This window comes from Habropoda laboriosa, unplaced genomic scaffold (genome assembly GCF_001263275.1).
Source record: "Habropoda laboriosa isolate 0110345459 unplaced genomic scaffold, ASM126327v1 scaffold2, whole genome shotgun sequence".
NCBI lineage: Eukaryota > Metazoa > Arthropoda > Insecta > Hymenoptera > Apidae > Habropoda > Habropoda laboriosa.
Genome location: NW_017100190.1, coordinates 4,005,656 through 4,024,535, shown reverse-complemented (window position 1 = coordinate 4,024,535; position 18,880 = coordinate 4,005,656). Strand labels below are relative to the sequence as shown.

Below are 18,880 nucleotides of genomic sequence, written 5' to 3'. Positions count from 1 at the left end.
CAACATTTTAAAAAATAGTACAAAATTTTTCTGTTTAGATAAGTATTACTTAAGTTTCAGAATATACGGAAGGCAAACCAGTTAAAACAATTTTGCATTCAGTTTTACTTTAAATTTTTTATTCTATTTTATTAATGGACACATACGAATTGCATAACAATACATATTATTCTAACCAATATAAATCTTAAATTTTCAAACACCGGATGTACCTTTTCGAGATATCGATATCTGCTATTGCTCATCAATAAAAATCATATGATTATTGAGGGTGTAGCAAATTAAGAGTGGCGGATAGATTTCTTCTTAGATTACCTTATACAAAGGTAATAGAAAATAATTTCTGTAAAAAATGAAGATATGTGGACCTAAGTACGCCCTGTGCGGCTTGATATTGTCTGTTTGGGGTATATTTCAATTGGTAAGTTACTTTTTAATCTAACTTTACCATAATGTCAATGTATACGAAAAATATGATATAGTTTTCAAAAATAAATAGATGCATGTTCAATAGAAGAAAGTTTAAAAGATATTTTATATATTTAAATTTTACTTTCTTGTTAAATTAGTTGAATTTTATTTCTTGTAAAAACAAATAGGTTATCTTTCAATTAAATCATAATTTTGTGATTGCATCCCAAAACAAAACAGTCTCTAATTAATCTTTTAGTAGATGTAAAATTTATTAAATTAATATATGTTTATACCCTATACTGTGTACATAAAAACACGTTTTTATATTTTGTAAAAATTAAATATGGGAATATTATAATATATTTAATTTTCAGCTCCTGATGGGAATATTCTTCTATACCAAAAGTGTAGCTTTAGTTGAAGATCTTCCATTAGAAGGAATATTTAAGTCATCGACAGATTTTTATACTGCAGCAGATAGAGGATATAAGCAAAATGCATATAATTGTTGGATTGCAGCTTGTATTTATGTCCTTACATTCCTATTTTCTGGACATCAATTTTACATATTGGTACTTGTTTTATTGTATTTTAATGTTAGGAATTAGTTTTTGAAATTACACATGTTACATTAGAATACAATTTTAAGTTTAAATACCAACATACCAAGTTTAAATACCAAAATATATTATAAAATTACTGTTGAACTTACTGTTTTTTACTATGCTATAAGATATTTTCTTTCTTCCTCATATATCAGAAATATTACAAGCTTTAAATAGTGTTAAATCAATAAATGTAACTCAAACAGAAATTTTCAACTTTTATTGTAAAATTCCATACTTGTAGAAAGAATGTTTAAAATTTATTTCAATCTGATTATTTAAAAAAAATTATATGAAATTTATGTAAAGTAATACATTACTTATCAACAATAAGTAATTTCCAGTTATCTTTAGTTATTCGTTATTTTTAAAGTAATGTTTAACGTTATGCTCAAATTTAACGTATATATTTAAATGAAGGAAATTAAGAATTTCGTTACTTTTAAAGTAATGTTTAGCGTTATGCCCAAATTTAACGTATATATATAAATGAAGGAAATTACGAATTTCAAATTATCATAATACGAAACATTTCAAAAGTTATATTTAATAATGCTTAGAACATTGTTGTTCGAAAAAAATGTCAAAATCACATGACCTGTAGATGCGGAATTGTAGCAACATAAACGATAGTTGATAGGTTAGGTATGTACAAAAAAATTTTCTTTTGTTAGTGACAACTATGAAATTCGTATCTATTATGTAATTCAATTATTTAAATTGTTTTATGATCTACATTGCAGATAAAATATTATACAATTAATGAAGAAAAATTAAAATGCTTTCAAGTGTAAAAAATGAGCAGTATATTTAATTGTATACTAATATGTTTTAATAAATATTATGTGTCACATATATACATAATTTATAAGATTTAGCTGCACATATATTTGTATGTAATACTAATTGTTTTATACAACAAATGTTATATAAATGATTTATTTCAAATAAATAGTTTCTTGATAATATTACATCTAACTACATTTTTATAAAAAATATTGCAGAATATTATATTATATTATATTACAATGGAAAGTCAACAAAGAATTTTGACTGAAGACTATAGTGAAATAATACAGCGTCTTCCTATTTCTCTAAAACTGTCATATGGAATAGGACATGTTTTAAATGATATTTGTGCTTCTATGTGGTTCACATATTTATTAGTATTTTTTCATTTGGTATTGGGTTTTAATTCAATTATAGCAGGTGTAATTTTACTTGTTGGCCAAATAGCAGATGCTTTAGCTACTCCTTTCGTTGGTTTTTATTCTGATAAAACTGATGAAATCTGGTTATGTAAATATGGGAGGAGAAAGACATGGCATTTAATAGGTATACTTATTATGACTTATATTTAAACTTCTAACTTTTTAAAAATTGTATATTTTAGGTACCTTATGTGTATTATTTGCATTTCCTTTTATATTTTCACATTGTATTGGATGTGAAACTGCTCATGAATGGGCACAAGTAATTTATTACATAGGATTTGCTATAATCTTCCAGTTTGGTTGGGCTGCAGTGCAAATATCTCATTTATCATTAGTTCCAGAACTTACACCCACTGAATATGAAAGAACAGAATTGATAGCTATCAGGTATCTCTTTAACTACTAAAAAAAATATTTGAAATACTTTACACTGTAATTTTAAATACTTATTACAATTTTGTGCAGATATAGCTTTACTGTTCTCTCAAATATTTTTGTTTATTGCGTCACATGGGCAGTATTACATATAACAAATAATAAAGATTCTAGTTCTAAAATTGGTCCTGATGATGCAAAAAAATTTCAAGAAGTTGTGTTTATTGGAATTGGAACGGGAATTATAACATCTATTTTATTTCACATTTTTGTTAAAGAAAATCTTGTTAGTAATTCAAATGGTAAGAGTAATATTATATTTATTAGTTCATATTTAATTTATCTATCCAAATATATATTTTACTATATCTATTTTAGGTTCATTACGTAGAAATTCAAGAGGAATATTATTATTATTGAAAGATATTCGATTATATCAAGTAGCTTTTATATATATGCCTACACGCTTGTTTGTAAATTTATCACAAATTTATATTCCTTTATATTTACATGAATCATTGAATATGCCAGCTACATCTTTAGCTATAATTCCTTTGATAATGTTTTTAAGTAGTTTTGTTATGTCTTTAATTGTAGAACGTTTGAATACAAAACTGGGTAGAAAAATTTCATATTGTTTAGGTGTTATGCTGGGTTTGTTTACTTGTATTTGGATACAGTTTGGTAGTGGCTTAACATACACAAAATACCAAATCTATCCACTATTTGTAATATTGGGTAATATTATATAATTTTCTAAACTTTAACAAATTGCAGTGTAAATGGTATATTTAAAAATTAATTAATTTTATTACAGGGTCTGCTGGATCCATTATGGTAGTGACTAGTCTTGGTATTACTGCTGATTTCATAGGACAAAATATAGGTAGTAGTTCATTTGTGTACGGTATCATAAGTTTTACAGACAAACTGTGCAATGGACTAGCAGTTATGCTTATTCAATATTTGTAAGTATATAATAATTATTAGATGCTAATTATTTAACTGCTAATGCAAATTAAGCTGTTTCTTTAAAAGACAAATAAAAATAAGTAAATACTCTCTTTTCTTTTCTCAGAAGCTGTTGGACTAACTGTAAAAGTTACTACAGAGGTATCTTAGTTTATGTTTGTGGTGCTTCTATAGTATTTGGTGTTTTAATGATACTATGTATAAAACCATTTTATCAAAGTATGGGTACATACATAATACGTTATCTATAAAATTAATTGTAATAGCAGCATAATGTGAAAATGTTCTAAATTTTTTTAGCTTATAGTACATTACATTCTGAACAAACTACAGGACATGATACCACATCTGTTTCTACTATAGAAAATGAACCTGATAACTCATTGCAACAAGAAAATGTTACATAATGTAACAAAATAATTTAAATATAATGCCTATATTATATAACAATGAATACTTAAGATAGTATGCAACAAATTTTTCTTTATTCTTAGTACTTTTTAAATACTAATAATTAATAGTAGCTATAACAATAATAAATTACGAAGATAATGTAAACTCGGTATTGTAAATTATTATTTTTCAATGTGATTAATTTTTTATTGAAAAAAGAGACAATAAATTTAAAAAATAATAAAATTAGAACTTAATTTTTTATTTTGTAAAGAAAAATGGCAAACTCACTACACAGCATGAAATGTTTACTAAATAAAATAAACATAATTAACAATTAAAAAAGTAATATTTTCACATGTATATAACTTTTATTAAGTTGAATCATGCAACAAATTCATTTATTACGTGATTAAAATTGTTAAATCCGTTAAAAATTTATTACAAATGTCAATTAAACATAATAAGAATAACAAGGAAAACAATAATGCAGAGCGACAAGGAAACGTAAGTATATAGGTAGGCAAGGATAACATTAGGGAAATGAGTTAAACAAAGAAAGGAATACGGATAGACAAGGATAGCACTAGACTAATAAGTCAGACACGGAACGTTATAGGGGTAGACAAAGACACAAAATTTCAAAGGTGAAACTATCGCCATCTCGTGTTTGGTGATGCGAACTAGGACTTTATAATAGACAGTCCAGTACACCAAGATGTTGAATGGAGAATCACTTTTGTAAATGACCAAACGGGACGCGGTGTTTTTAACAGCGTTCATTAGTCTTTCAGATTAACAATTTTGTTATCAATAATCAGTTGTTTATTCATAAGATAAATACTCGTGTGTAGGATATGCTTTGAACAATTGACATTCAGTATTTAAAACTTTACAATTTATATCAATTTTTGTGCACTTTCCACCTTTTTCACTACCTCAAATGTATACTTCAGCTAAACGATTCAACGCTCAGCAAGAATATCACAGGAATAGCTGTTTATTCGTAATCGATGAAAACACTTCGATCAATGTTTAAATTATCACTTTTATTGTATCGTTGTTTTATTCTTTGGATTTAGATCAATCAGTATATACTATACTACTTTCAAATATATTTGTTAGTCGCGTATCGATATATTTCATACATCACACTCACACTTAAAACACATATAGTACATCTTGGATTAATTATGTTAACCTAAAGCCTAAGCTCATCGAATCGATTACCATGCAAATCATAGAAACGTTTCACACATTCTACTACGTTGCACATTTCTACGCAAGGGGATGGTACCAATTCATATAATACTTTGATCATTCTTAACAGATCTTGACCGATATATCTATCCAATATATTTCCCTCCGTAAGAATATTGAAATATTTTGTAAACTTCCTCAAAGCCTGATGAATTTTATGCCGGTGTTCCTCTTCTTTAACTATATCCTGTAAATCAGATAAATTGGGCAAGTAAATAATATGATAGTATGTGGGAATTTTTTACTTAATTCTTTAATTTTTTATTTTATTTAAGTATCAAATAACTCACTTTATAAGATTTCAGATTCAAATATACTGGCCAGTTCTCTTGGCACGCTATACAATTACATTCGAAATAATACTGTTTTAAAAGTTCTTTTTGTCTAGCAACTTTTGGTGTAAGTGCATAATGTGCACCATATTCGCTAAATATCTTTAAAGGAAGAGAAACTTTTTCAAATAATATTAAAGACTTTTTATAATAACATAAGGTACAATAATGTACCATTCATGAGCAATTCAAACATACCTGCTCACCTTCCTTAATAGGATACAGGGCATATATAATCATATGCCCAGAGCTAGAAACTCCTGTAGTATTTGCATTGCAACTATGATTCATCAAACTTGCAAATGGTAAGGCTACAGAACCATGTTCACGATATTCTAGTCCACACACTTCATTATCCTAGTACAGTTAATTAAAAATTTAGAAACAATTAAAACTATGTAAATGTGATCATTAGTATTTCTACATCTCTTACACTATGCATGTTTGAAGGAACCACTTGCTGATATCTTAATATAAGACCACCAACAAATGTGACATTTGAATATTTTATTAGCTCAGACAAATTCTTTTTTAATGGAGTTCCAAACATATTAGTACATGTTGCTAAATAATACAAAATAAAGCATGAATCTAGAGATCTTCTAAATAAATCTTGTACTGAACGTTTTTCAGTATTTGTTACTAGACCTAATACACTTCTGTATTTATCACTTGGGAAGGTTCCATTCTTAGAAAAACCTTTTGTACGAGGATCTAAACAAATAACAATTAACATTACTGCTAGCTTTCTCATGGAAATATATGTACATATGAATGTATATAGCTATTTACCATTACAACTATCAACTTCTTTTAACTCTTCCCTTAAGTCTGGTATACTTGTGGCTTCTTTGACATTTTGAATGGCAAGCCTTAAACTGAATACATCTAATTTATTAAACTTCATCTTCAACATATGTGGCACTATTGCACATTCCATATCATGATACTTTTCCCATTCTGAAGTCTTACATTCTTCTGAACAATACATAGCAAAAATACAATGGTCACAAGGTATAAGAGCCCAGCAAACCTTTAAACAATTTGAACAATGTGTATGCCTATTTCCAAAAGCTAACAATGATGAATATGGCTTTTCTATTACAAGTACTTCACCAGCATTTATGTTACAAGTGGCTACAACATGTCTACCATACTCTTCATTATAATTTACACCTACAGCATCAGATGCACAAGGAAATTCAACATTGTAAGTCTTTATTTTATGAAATGGTGATTGACATGACTTGGTGATTGACATTTTGCTTGCTTTATTAGGTATTTTCATTTTCTTTATAGAAATTAATTTTTCATTTAATTTTTCACGATAATTATCATCTAATGACATTTCTTTCAACAAACATTCTGTTTCCTTTATAGTATTATTTGTATCAGGATGCTTTAGTGCACATAAACATTCAACTTTTCTTACATAAAGCTTAGCACGTAAATTGTCTGAATTACTAATTGGCAATGACCTCTCTATATCTCGAATACATTCTTCATATTTACGAAATTTTAAGAACATAACAGATCTGTTGGCATAAGCTAAAGCAAGTTCTTTGGAAGGATTAGGGGCATAAGCTATGGATTGGGTATACAATTTCAATAAATCAACATATACAGAATTGTCTATTGTACTTTTAATATAGAGCTGATTAGCTAGTTCTCTTTTACTTTCAGACTCTTTTGCATCTTTCATTCCGCCCCATATCTCAGGAATTATATCATATTCTAACATACAATTAAGGGTAAATATTATACGTTCTTCATCTGTCTGTAAAGCTTTATATTTAGTAATTATATCTTCGAACTTGTTCGCAGCAATTATTTTTGCATTTAACGCATTTAATACTTTTTCCATTTTTTTTTATATTTCACGATATAATGCCGCGATAGTTTAAAATACTTACAATGGTGAATAACAAAGGGAATACACTAAACCTTATCAATATTTTCGAATTCGTAGCAGTGATCCGAAAATCGTGGGATGTACCATTTAGACAGCCGAATATGTACCTTATCTTTAGTAGTATAGAGGGCAGCAACTACGCTAAAAAGAGTATATGTAAATTATTATATTATAATTGTGTAAATAATATACTACTTAAAATAATTAATTGTGTACAACGATACTGAAAGATATATTAAGGAATTAATATATCGAACTAAAATTTAATCGTATTTGAAATGGCTTTGAGAGTAGGTAAGTTAACACGGGACTAAGATTATAACCTTTAAATATTTCACAGTACTCAAGTACGTACATATATATGTTCAACAGAATTATTAAAACGTTTAAATTCGGATGAAGAGCCTTTAACCAAACGTTTAAAATTGGCAGAAAATACTTTACATGCCACTGATATACCAATAGTACGTAAAGATGATTTCATTCTACAATGGCTTTGTAATACATATCCTATGGATCAAGAAGTTTGGGACACATTAAATAATTGTTTGAAGATTAAATATTTAGATATTAAAAATGCTGTAAAAAAAAAATTAATTGACACACTTATTGAAACATTTCAAAAAGATATAAAACATATACACAATGGTGTTTTTGAGTGCTGCAGCTTAATAGCTTCTAATAATGAAATTCAACAATATTTTATTAGTAAACCAGAAAATTTAGGACTTTTCACAAAGTCCTTATTAGAATGTGTATACAAAATTTTTAAACATGCCTTTAGTGTTGAAAAACAGCCAACAGAGGCAAGAAATATGTCATTAATCGACAAATGTGATAGATTAATGTTACAGGCATATAATACAACAATTAATGTTATGGAAAATATTGTACAAATTTTTAAATCTACTTCTACTACAAAAGACAATTTAAGTACCATATTTATACATAGCATTCTTTATCCTTTGTGTGCTATAATTGACCATAATTGTACTGATAGTACAAATAGACTGGGTATAATTTCACATATGTGCATTAAACAATTAATACTTGGAAGAAAGCATGTTCAAAATAGAGAATTTTTAAAAGATAAAGATATAATAAGATTGAAAAACTTATTATCTATTTTAACAGAAAATGCAAAGGCAAAAAATTTTCAAAGTAATTTGACTACTTTTACTTTTTTCTTTCGTGTTGCAATAAGTGCTTTTAAATCAAATACTGTTGTGTTGGATATAATATTAAGAGAATTAGTGGAATCTTCTGGAATATATAGAAAAGAAATTTTGAATTCTCTCTTAAAACATTTGAATGATTTAACATTTGATTTTGATAATAAAATACATGATGTCGCCCTGTTTGATTATTGTCAAAATATAGTGAATGATATTTTAATATGCAAAAGTATGAGCAATACCGATTATAACCTTTTGGTACAATTTTGTTATTTTAATCCTCTTATAATTGAGAAAAAAATTCAAGATATTCTGAAAAAAGCATTTATAGAAAAATCAACATTAGAATATAAAAATTTATTGATATCCATTTTGGATGCTTCTGTATATTTGCGACAAGAGGAGAAATTAATTTCCTCAATACTAATAGCTTTAAAAGGTAGTCTACACCAGATAAGAATTATAGAAGCTAACACTTTTTTCCCACATGAATTTAAAGAAAAATTAATGAATGTAGTAAGTAATGTTACAAATTCACAAAGCATAATTATGTTAAGAACATTGGTATATTACTTGAAGACTGATTGCTTGGAAATGCTGCACTCTAATGTCACATGTAACGCTAATAATTGTAAGTAATAAATAAATTAGTGTTATTTATTTTTTAATATTTTAATATTGTATTGTTGATTACAGATAAAAATATTTTAATATTCCAAGCAAGTGTGGAATTACTCACTACTCTTTTAGATGGTATATGCATTTTTGAATATAGTGGAGCATTTGTTTCCTATAAAAAATTTATGAATACATTTACTGATCTAAAAAATGTTCTATCACTTCTAATGGATAAAATATTGTTCTTAAACTATGATGAACAAATTTTTGTAATATTATTAACCGCAATATTTTCTTGGAATCAAGCACAAAGAGCATTGAAATATTATGTACCAAAATCTGTTTCTGAAGATTTGAAATTACTAATATCGGAAAATCAGTGGCAACAATTAATTAAAAAAGTTGCAGACTTTGGAAATGAGAATTGTAAAAATAGTATGGTATGATGAAATTTTAGTATTGTTTTTATTATGTCTTATCAAATTAACTTATGTTGAGAAAATAAATTTTTTATTACACTGTTTATAAAAGCATATATTGCTATTATCATATTTAGGTGTGTTAATATTATAATTTCAGAATAAACTTATTTTACAACAAACTACAATATTTCAAAATATATCAAGTGAATCTTCTATTATATTTAAGAATCTAATAGGTGGTTTAGAATATTGTTGGAGCAATATATTGAAATTTGATACAGGAGTAATATCAACTTTGAGCAATGAACAGGTATCAAATTTGACATATTTATTGTTAACAGATATGACATCTAATGTAAATAATTTCAATGAATGGGTGAAAGTTCTACATAAAGATAATTTACAAGAAAACAAAAGATTAATAGTATTCTTGTTAAGTCATATTTTTGCACAAATTGGACATTTAGCAACAGGTGTAACAAAATTGATTGCTAAACATTTTAATGCAGTAAGTATAAATATTTTCTTTTATGTATTTAAATACATTACATAAAATTATTTAAGCAATATTTATTTATTTATTTAGAAGTTTTTAGTTGAAACTGAAATTGTTGAAGATGAAAACATAAATAAGATATTAATATCTATAAAGGAAGAACTGTTAGTTAATAAATGGATACAAATACAGGACACATTTTTATGTAAAATTAAAGTGCATTTAGAAGTATTACTTCATTTACCACTGATGTTTCTGAGCACTAATTTAAGTTTAATAACATTTATGTTCATATTTGCTCTTCGAATGGAAACTGACCAAAATAATGAAATTGTCTTTTTATGCAACACAATATTTTTAGGTATTAGGTATTATGTTCATATAAATAAAACAATCAGATTTGTAACATACATAATTAACAACTCACAACAATATATATAATGATTATTTTATTTTCAGATCTTTTGGAAAGATCCAGTATTGATGTGTTTCAATACATAAATCCTTCTTTGTTATTACAGCAGTTACCACACAATAAAATTATTCAGAAAACACTTGAATTATTTCTTAGAAGTTGTTCTTATGCAGTTTTGAAAGAACTTATAAAATCTTCTGCTGATTCTAATAAAAACATGTTCTTTTTATTAACATCTATGCAATATGTTAAATCAAAGTTAAATGTTGATCAAAAGACAATGATTAAAAAGGCAGAAAAAAAGTTAATTAAAAGTATGGTAACAAATTTGCCCTCTAAGTTAACAAAGGCAGAAGATGTAAAAATATTAAATCTGGTACTAAGAATTAGTATTACAAATGAGAACATTAATGAAAAATTAAAAGATGTAGCAGAGTCAACGATTCTTAATATATTTGTGGTAAATATGATTAAGTTAAAAGATTATACTCTTTCAAATCACATGATATTAAAAGGTAGTTGCTTAACAGGATGATAGAAATGAGAACACTGCAAACGAGTTGTTGGAAGACAGTTTACAACTTGTAGTTGTTATTTTACATAATAAGAAAATATTTCAAATTACGAATCAAAGTATGAGAGGAATATGGTATACTTTATTCAAATATCCATGCATAGATGTACTTTTACCGTTATTAGGGTCAAGCGAACCAAAAGAATTATACGAATTTCTTGAACAATTACATAATCAATTGGTATGTTTGATAATTACTATATATTTATTAATAATACGGTCCTTTTATTGAAAACATCTACTATTTTATTTTGTTACAGATAAAAACTCTTTTGAAAGTGCAAGAAAATGATTTAGAAAATATTTGTATTATATGGAACACTATATTAAAAACAAACATGTCCAATGATCGCAATAAATTACGCTTGACAGCTATCAATAATTTAATTCAAATAATACAAACTGTAAAAGTACCAGAAAAATTTTGGCCAAATTTATTGAAATTAATTCAGAACATTCTTGTTACTAAACATTTATATCTTCCTGATTATATTATTGATATGAGTATATTCCTCTGTTTGAAATCCTTAGAAGGAAATATAATATTAACTTGTAATGATACATTAATATTATGCAATATACTGCTAAAAATGGAAACAAGTCTAATTACAGATAGGATACCTGCGTTATTAATATTGTACAGACGAATATTAAGTGTTGTTGTACATAAATCCAAAGATATTACTAATAAATCCGAAGAGCATACTATTAAATGTTTAATGTTAGACATTGAAAAGTAAGTAAAATATTTTCTATTTAATATAAAAGACATAAACATATTTTAAATTATTGTATTTTGTATCCAGGTTTACAAGTTCCTTAATAAAATTAAAAAAAGATATGATACGAATAAGTCCTTACCTGGTAGCAGATTTGTTGGAATTGTTTTCAGAAAATTTAATAACAAGTTTTGCTAAGGTAAACTTTCCTATAATATATTTCGTTTATTATTATAAAGTTCTATCTTCTTTTCTTTTTAAGGAAAGTATAGCTTAATTAATGAAATATAATTTAATTCGACTTTTTATTTCAGGCTTCTCTACAAAATTGTATAAATCAAATGATTAGTATATGTGATCAACATGGAATTGCTTTGTTATCTAGGACATTACCTGTTTCAATGCAAGAGATTTTCAAAACCCAATTAGATATATACAACAAATTTTATAAATTTTCTGGAAAGATTTAAATAATAATTATGTAATAATATAAACAAATTTATATTTTTGCATTGATGAAAAATGTGTTCTTATTGAAGTTATTTAAACATTCTTTTATTTCAAATAAAAATATATGTAATCATACATCTAAGATATCGACTGTTAAGATACAGTGTTTCCAGCAATTGTATCCCAGTTTGTACAGGTATTAAGACTTATGCATGTAATGATTTAGATTCATGATCTTAATACTAACATAATACTTAATACTACATGCTCTTAATACATTTTTAGTTATAAAAATAAAAACAAGAATTTTTTTTTAATGATTATGTACTGTTTGTATAAGTATTACAAATTCTTTCAGTAATACAAAAATGTAAAAGATTTTGAACCATATTACCAGGTATATAGATGATGAAAATTCACAAATTATTTCATTACATATTTCTTATAACATGTTACCACATAAATGTTACTATTCCAAAAAGAGGCATGAAGAAGTTTTGTCTGTAGTACTAAATAGAATACTGATTTGATCTTACAAGAAGAACGTATCCCGAATTTTTTAATAAAACTTTTTGAGGTGTAAAGAAAATCGCCTAATATAATATTAGAAAGTAGTAAAGGTAATCTCTCGCAATAAAGTAAATCTTGTCAGTAAAAACATCAAGCCGCGTAGCATATATGGTAGAATATCAATCTGCAAATAGTCTTTCGATTCCGCTTCTTTTTATTTTTGATTCACCTAACTTGGAGACCAGAAATTACTCGTAAATTAGTGAAATATTACAATTTACGCCTTTGCTCTTTTCTAGAAATTCATAAACATAGGTTATATACCGTTCTTACATTTTCACTGAACGTTTAATCTTAACGACAATTTGGAATTCACAGATAATATTAATATACTTGTCATAATTTCACATTAACAATGAGCTTCTTTCGTTTACCTAGACGTCAAGGTTTTATTATTATTGCATTAGGCTTTGCCAGTGGTTACTACATTTGGAACGAACCACTAAAGAAATACAATCAAGAGCATTTCGTTAATACAAACTTAAATAAAGTAAGTATTTTTTATCGTAAAAAAGATAATATAACATAGAAAATAAAACAAAGTGCTGCTTTTACCACTACATGATTGTGTGTTAATGATTGTAAACTTTTTTTTCATCTTAAAGGAAGTACCTCATGGCACGGAATAAACCATTCATAAAACCTGCAACACTAGTAATTTTAGCTGTACCTGCTATTTTAGGATGTATTTTGGGTTATAAGTAAATATAATTGTATCATTTGTATTCTTCAATAATGACAAAAAAAAACAGATAAATTATTAATATTTTATTTACAGGTTACTTATACACAGGTATATTGCACCATATAAAAGAAATACAGCTGAAAGTTATGCAAATATTTTATATGAAAAAGAAAAAGAAAAAAAATATACTTTCAGTAATGAAGTCTAAATGAAAAGTTTTATGTAGTTTCATTAAAATATAATGTATGCTACTAATAAATAAGATATTTATTAACTATATAACATTATGGTTTATTAATTAACATATGGTAAATACAGTATCTTGTAATCTAGTTATTGAATTTGCTTCCATAAAAGGGTATATATTTGACCACTATTTTCCAATCAGTGAAATAAACCAACGTCAAACTGGCTGCTGCTCCATAATACACTGCAGATGGAATCCTAGTTTACAAAAAATATATTAAATATATAATATTACGCATTAAAATATTTATTTAATGCACCTTAATAAAATATTTGTATATGCAATGATTGATAACTTGAAAAATGTGTTATGTAATTAATGTCACCAATAACTATTATTTTTGGTTACACACATTAAACATGTTATTATACATTTCAATAATGGATTTACTGACATATGATTTAGAAAAGGTACTTAATATTTACCATTTTGTAGCGACTTCCAAATGTTTCCTTCCTACTCGCATTCTGCGATAATTCTATAATAATTTATATATATTACATTTACAATTTCAAAATAATCTATAAATCCAACACTTAAAACATAATAAGCATTTATAGAAATTAAAAACTGATAAATAATTATATGTTAATTAAAGTGAAATTGTTAAGCAAATACCATAATTTATAATTACTTACATTTATTCGTTTTGAGTGTAGAATTCGATATTTAAACAATGGTGTAATAGTTATGAAAAGACTCGTTTCTCTATTGCCATCTATGATGGAACCTTTCAACTTACTGTCTTTAACATTGCAAATTCGCCCTAAGCTTATTTAATAGAAAAGAATACTCTTAATTATGCCAATATTATCCTTTACACTGTGTTTTTCATAAATTAAATATTACTTCCATTTTTCACATCAATATTATATTTTTAACTGTGAATTTATTCTCAAGATTTTTAATAAAATCAATATACTCAATAGCTATAACACAGTTTATACGTGTACAAAATGTTTTAAAGATTTTTATGAAACCAAACTTATTTAAATACAATTGTTATGTTTTTACTATTTTTGTTTCAGTTATCTTTATTGTTGTGCGGCACATGTGGCGCCCCGTAGTGTGAATGCTGAATCACGCCGAATACAAATTGTGTAGCGGTGTAGCAGAAGCAATGAACAAAGAAGTTCGATAATATATGTATATGTCGTAAAATGTCATTGACTACTATTTGCAATTTCTCGTTTAACTAAATGTTTATCCTCGTTGCTACACACAGAAACATTGCTGAGGTGTGAATTACTCACTTTAAAGGAAATATGTATTAATAAATAAATGAGGGGTACCAATCAAATTTATCTTTGAATAATTTTATATAGAATCTTTAATCTAATTGCAGATTATTATTAAATAAAAACATGTTAACATTGAATAATGAATATCGACGATGTTTGAACATTCATTCGCTTTTTCTCGCTCAAAGAGTCTAGACGTACTATTTTATAATAAAAGAAAATAGTTAAAATATTTCGTTATTGAGTTACTATTATTATTGTTCCATTCTTATTCTTTTCAAGTTATTTATTGTTCTATAAAAGGTTCAGCGTTAAATTTTCTTATTTATTAAATTCACTAAACAATCACGAACAGAATCTTTAGCGCTCCACGGGTGATAATTCCCTCAAATTCCCCAAGAATCCACGCAATATGATTAAGAATAAAGAGTTTACACCCTTTGAATGCTATGGATGCATATACTTCCGACAAACCTAAAGTGAAGTCTCTGACGTTACTCAGGGCCTAAAAGTATGAGTTTGATAAAAGTTACCAGTGGTTACCAGCATGGACTAAGGGCGCATATATGCGCTTATCAATTTTTTCAATCTCCCGCGTAGTGTAGTTACAATATCTTTATATGAGATGAATACATGTGTGTTCCTTAGCGTACATGAGTGTTACTTAATTTGGTGTAAAAGAATTACAATAATAACTTATTGTTAATTGCGCCTTGTATACTCAATCAACAGAGTTCACACTAACAAAAGTCCATACGGAGAGCTTCGGCAGGGAGTATTCAGCACTCAAAGAGTTAACTAACTAAAAATATTACTGTAAAGAATAAAACAAGTCTATTCTAGGAATATTTAGTTTGATAAATGTAAATAACTTTTGACTACTGAACAAATCTGTCGGGAAATCCTGCATTTAAGTGTAAAGTTTTTGAAGTGCAAATATTACGACGTATGTACATTTTATAATATTGAGATTATATATCATATTTTTAGTGATATTAATTAGTTTTGAATCGTTATTGCTTGCTGTAAGTTATATTTACATTAAGAATGCAATTATTGTTTTTAAATGAAATTACTTTTATGTATGTTACTTTCTTAGATACATAAACACATCTAAATACTACTTTTTATTTTTTTAAGGCTATGGAGAATAGTGCAAATGATTTTATACCAAGAGCTTATCAAATTGATTTATTTGAAATAGCGCTTAGAGAAAATACGATTGTTTACTTACCAACAGGCACTGGAAAAACATTTATTGCTACTATGCTTATAAAAGCATTAAGTGCAGATATACGAAAGTATGGAATATAATAATTACACATTTTTTTAGTAATCATGTAAATTAAATGATTATATATCACAATTATCAAAATTAATTAATATTAGTGAGCATTTTATGCATTAAAGCAGTTTACTACATTTTAAGTATATTATATGATAATGAAATTTTATTATTATTTGAAAATACCAACAGTTTTACTAAAATTTTTACAATATAAATCTTTCATTTAGACCTTATAATGAAGGTGGCAAACATACTATATTCATAGTTAATACAGTAGCTTTAGTTGACCAACAAAGTAAATATATTGCAAGAATGATTGGTTTGTCCTGTGGTGCATTGAATGGTACATTAAAATGTGACTTCTGGAAAGAGACAGAATGGAATATGCAATTACAAAAACATCGGGTAATAAAAATTCTTTGTAGTTTAAATTGTTGTTGAAAATATTATTAACTGTTGTTAAAAATATTATTAAGTAGCGATGCAATTTATGAAATGATATAAATTATTGTACAAATTGTATATTGAATAACATTATTTTAGGAATATATTGTTACAGATTTTTGTAATGACAGCAGACATTTTACTGAATGCACTTACTCAGGGTTATATATTTTTAAATAGAATAAATTTATTAATTTTTGATGAATGTCATGCAGCAGTAAATGATCATCCTATGAGACAAATTATGAAATGTTTTACACATTATTCTAAGGAGGAGCACCCAAGAATTTTGGGATTAACAGCAGTACTAATAAATTGTAATGTATCTTTGACACAAATAGAGTCACATATCCAGGTACATTTTATTGATATAATCACATTATTTTTAACTATGTAAGATACTAAAATAGGGATGATAAATTATTTTATTTTAATTGGTGTAAAATAATATTTAAATTTTACAGTGTTTGGAAACCACATTTCATGCAAGAATAGCTACAGTAGATACACCATTGAACAAATATGCAACACCGAAAGAAATAATAGTTGAATTTGATAACTATATTATACCAGATGTGGGAATACGTATAAATAATATATTAAACGAAATCAGTCACGTTTTAAAGCATATAGTTTTAAAAGATACCTTGAACAATCTAGAAACAAGTACAATATTTAGACCAAAACCTATGAAAAAAAAATTGAGTATCATTGTAAAAAATATGCAGGAACAGCTTTCAAGTTTAGGTACATTTGTAAGGCTAGTTAAAACATAATATGTGTGAATAATTACATGTATTTTTTTTTGTCTGATTTAGTAAATCTCATTTTTAATTTAGGAATTTATGGTGCAAGTAAATGTGCTTTGATTCATTTAATTCAATTAGAACATATAAAAAAAGGTATAATACATGAGGTATGTAAAGATTGAGCATACTAGTTTTTTAATTTTTTCATAATTTTCTGTCATATATATATGGTATGTTATATTTAGAGCACTATATGTACTTTGGAATATCTGGTAGCGCAAATAACAAAATGTAGGAAATTACTAGAGGATGAAATGAAAGATCATACAGAAATAGAAAAAATTTACAAGTGAGTTAAGCTGATTTATATTTTTGGAAAATCCTGAATACCTATGAATAATTCATTGATAACTTAAATATAATATTTACATTTTTGTATCAAGTAATGTTTTAGTATTTAACAGTAATATTATATGGCTTAAACAAAAATATAAAATTACAGTTATTCTTCTGATTCTGTTCGAAAATTGTTTACAATATTGAAAGATTATCATAATAACAACATTAGTAAGTTGAAATTTTGCTGTATTATTTTTGTACAACGACGATTTACTGCTAACTTGTTATATCAGATATTGAAGGTAATAAGTGAGTTTTATATTTATAATTTGCACTATCTTTGAAGCCTAGCATTATTTTATGATTAGTACTATTTTAGAATTTATGTGAATGTGATGAAGAATATAAATTTTTGCAACCTGACTATGTGACAGGTTACAATAGAAACCCTTATAGTACTTCTAGAGAATTATTATGTCTATCAAAATGGAATAATGAAGCTTTACACAGGTATAATGTTTTATATATTTAGGATTACAGAATATATTATATGTTGGCCTATTTACACAATAAGATTCATGTTCAACTTCATGGAAATCTATTTAGGTTTAAAAATGGTTCCACAAATTGTCTTGTTGCAACAGATGTTGTAGATGAAGGTGTAGATATAACTTTATGTTCATTAATTGTAAGATATAATATGCCCCTCACTATGAGGGCATATGTTCAAAGTAAGGGAAGAGCAAGGCATAGCATTAGTCAATATACATTATTGTTACCAAAAGATGATCTTTCTAATTTAAAACGATATCAATCTTTTAAAGCAATGGAACAATACTTGCAACAGGTACTATTTTTCATATGTACTTGTTTATTCTTTATCACTATTTTTATTTGTAGTTAAAAATTTTTAAGTTTTATTTCATATTATACATAATGGTTACATATCTAAAATATATTTATTAATATTA

General features: G+C 26.1%; 5 protein-coding genes and 2 long non-coding RNA genes across 7 annotated transcripts in view; 6 read left to right on the top strand and 1 right to left on the bottom strand.

Moving 5' to 3' along the window:
- Positions 1 to 327: 327 nt before the first annotated feature.
- LOC108579885 (ribonuclease kappa) lies at positions 328 to 1,022 on the top strand. Its single transcript, XM_017943505.1, has 2 exons — positions 328 to 421; positions 789 to 1,022. The coding sequence occupies exons 1-2, from the start codon at positions 353 to 355 to the stop codon at positions 1,020 to 1,022; spliced, it is 303 nt and encodes a 100-aa protein (XP_017798994.1). The 5' UTR covers positions 328 to 352.
- Positions 1,023 to 2,047: 1,025 nt separating this feature from the next.
- LOC108580114 (major facilitator superfamily domain-containing protein 12-like) lies at positions 2,048 to 3,987 on the top strand. Its single transcript, XM_017943779.1, has 7 exons — positions 2,048 to 2,354; positions 2,413 to 2,620; positions 2,699 to 2,910; positions 2,987 to 3,346; positions 3,426 to 3,576; positions 3,687 to 3,805; positions 3,881 to 3,987. The coding sequence occupies exons 1-7, from the start codon at positions 2,048 to 2,050 to the stop codon at positions 3,985 to 3,987; spliced, it is 1,464 nt and encodes a 487-aa protein (XP_017799268.1).
- Positions 3,988 to 5,061: 1,074 nt separating this feature from the next.
- LOC108580045 (SET and MYND domain-containing protein 4-like) lies at positions 5,062 to 7,466 on the bottom strand. Its single transcript, XM_017943706.1, has 5 exons — positions 6,358 to 7,466; positions 5,999 to 6,279; positions 5,764 to 5,922; positions 5,524 to 5,667; positions 5,062 to 5,420 (listed from the first exon to the last, which is right to left on the bottom strand). The coding sequence occupies exons 1-5, from the start codon at positions 7,427 to 7,429 to the stop codon at positions 5,175 to 5,177; spliced, it is 1,902 nt and encodes a 633-aa protein (XP_017799195.1). The 5' UTR covers positions 7,430 to 7,466; the 3' UTR covers positions 5,062 to 5,174.
- Positions 7,096 to 7,612, top strand: LOC108580046. Its single transcript, XR_001891473.1, has 3 exons — positions 7,096 to 7,160; positions 7,249 to 7,316; positions 7,535 to 7,612. It is a non-coding gene; the product is annotated as an uncharacterized LOC108580046 (long non-coding RNA).
- Positions 7,613 to 7,740: 128 nt separating this feature from the next.
- Positions 7,741 to 12,366, top strand: LOC108580138. The gene is made up of 10 exons (XM_017943805.1): positions 7,741 to 7,771; positions 7,850 to 9,268; positions 9,349 to 9,710; positions 9,850 to 10,200; positions 10,279 to 10,549; positions 10,648 to 11,063; positions 11,134 to 11,358; positions 11,438 to 11,913; positions 11,984 to 12,095; positions 12,211 to 12,366. The coding sequence occupies exons 1-10, from the start codon at positions 7,756 to 7,758 to the stop codon at positions 12,364 to 12,366; spliced, it is 3,804 nt and encodes a 1,267-aa protein (XP_017799294.1). The 5' UTR covers positions 7,741 to 7,755.
- A 495-nt stretch (positions 12,367 to 12,861) lies between these two features.
- On the top strand, positions 12,862 to 13,722 carry LOC108580148. The gene is made up of 4 exons (XR_001891474.1): positions 12,862 to 12,966; positions 13,324 to 13,406; positions 13,522 to 13,617; positions 13,695 to 13,722. It is a non-coding gene; the product is annotated as an uncharacterized LOC108580148 (long non-coding RNA).
- A 2,225-nt stretch (positions 13,723 to 15,947) lies between these two features.
- LOC108579884 (endoribonuclease Dicer) overlaps positions 15,948 to 18,880 on the top strand; it is a 7,989-nt gene continuing 5,056 nt past the window's right edge. Inside the window, 10 exon segments of the mRNA XM_017943504.1 lie at positions 15,948 to 16,035; positions 16,230 to 16,390; positions 16,605 to 16,782; positions 16,937 to 17,176; positions 17,286 to 17,568; positions 17,661 to 17,737; positions 17,816 to 17,919; positions 18,073 to 18,211; positions 18,289 to 18,419; positions 18,516 to 18,756. Coding sequence (XP_017798993.1) covers positions 16,233 to 16,390; positions 16,605 to 16,782; positions 16,937 to 17,176; positions 17,286 to 17,568; positions 17,661 to 17,737; positions 17,816 to 17,919; positions 18,073 to 18,211; positions 18,289 to 18,419; positions 18,516 to 18,756 — 1,551 coding nt within the window. The 5' untranslated portion in view covers positions 15,948 to 16,035; positions 16,230 to 16,232.

Excerpts from the sequence above, each read along its gene's own strand:
- LOC108580045 (XM_017943706.1), bottom strand. The coding sequence starts at position 7,429 with ATGGAAAAAGTATTAAATGCGTTAAATGCAAAAATAATTGCTGCGAAC. Across the intron at positions 6,280-6,357 it reads AGAAGTTGATAGTTGTAATG|ATCCTCGTACAAAAGGTTTT; the intron begins GTAAATAGCTAT and ends TTATTTGTTTAG. Across the intron at positions 5,421-5,523 it reads TGAATCTGAAATCTTATAAA|GATATAGTTAAAGAAGAGGA; the intron begins GTGAGTTATTTG and ends TCTGATTTACAG.
- LOC108580114 (XM_017943779.1), top strand. The coding sequence starts at position 2,048 with ATGGAAAGTCAACAAAGAATTTTGACTGAAGACTATAGTGAAATAATA. Across the intron at positions 2,355-2,412 it reads AAAGACATGGCATTTAATAG|GTACCTTATGTGTATTATTT; the intron begins GTATACTTATTA and ends TGTATATTTTAG. Across the intron at positions 2,911-2,986 it reads TCTTGTTAGTAATTCAAATG|GTTCATTACGTAGAAATTCA; the intron begins GTAAGAGTAATA and ends TATCTATTTTAG.
- LOC108580138 (XM_017943805.1), top strand. Across the intron at positions 9,711-9,849 it reads AGAATTGTAAAAATAGTATG|AATAAACTTATTTTACAACA; the intron begins GTATGATGAAAT and ends TTATAATTTCAG. Across the intron at positions 11,914-11,983 it reads TTAATGTTAGACATTGAAAA|GTTTACAAGTTCCTTAATAA; the intron begins GTAAGTAAAATA and ends TTTTGTATCCAG.
- LOC108579885 (XM_017943505.1), top strand. The coding sequence starts at position 353 with ATGAAGATATGTGGACCTAAGTACGCCCTGTGCGGCTTGATATTGTCT. Across the intron at positions 422-788 it reads TTTGGGGTATATTTCAATTG|CTCCTGATGGGAATATTCTT; the intron begins GTAAGTTACTTT and ends TTTAATTTTCAG.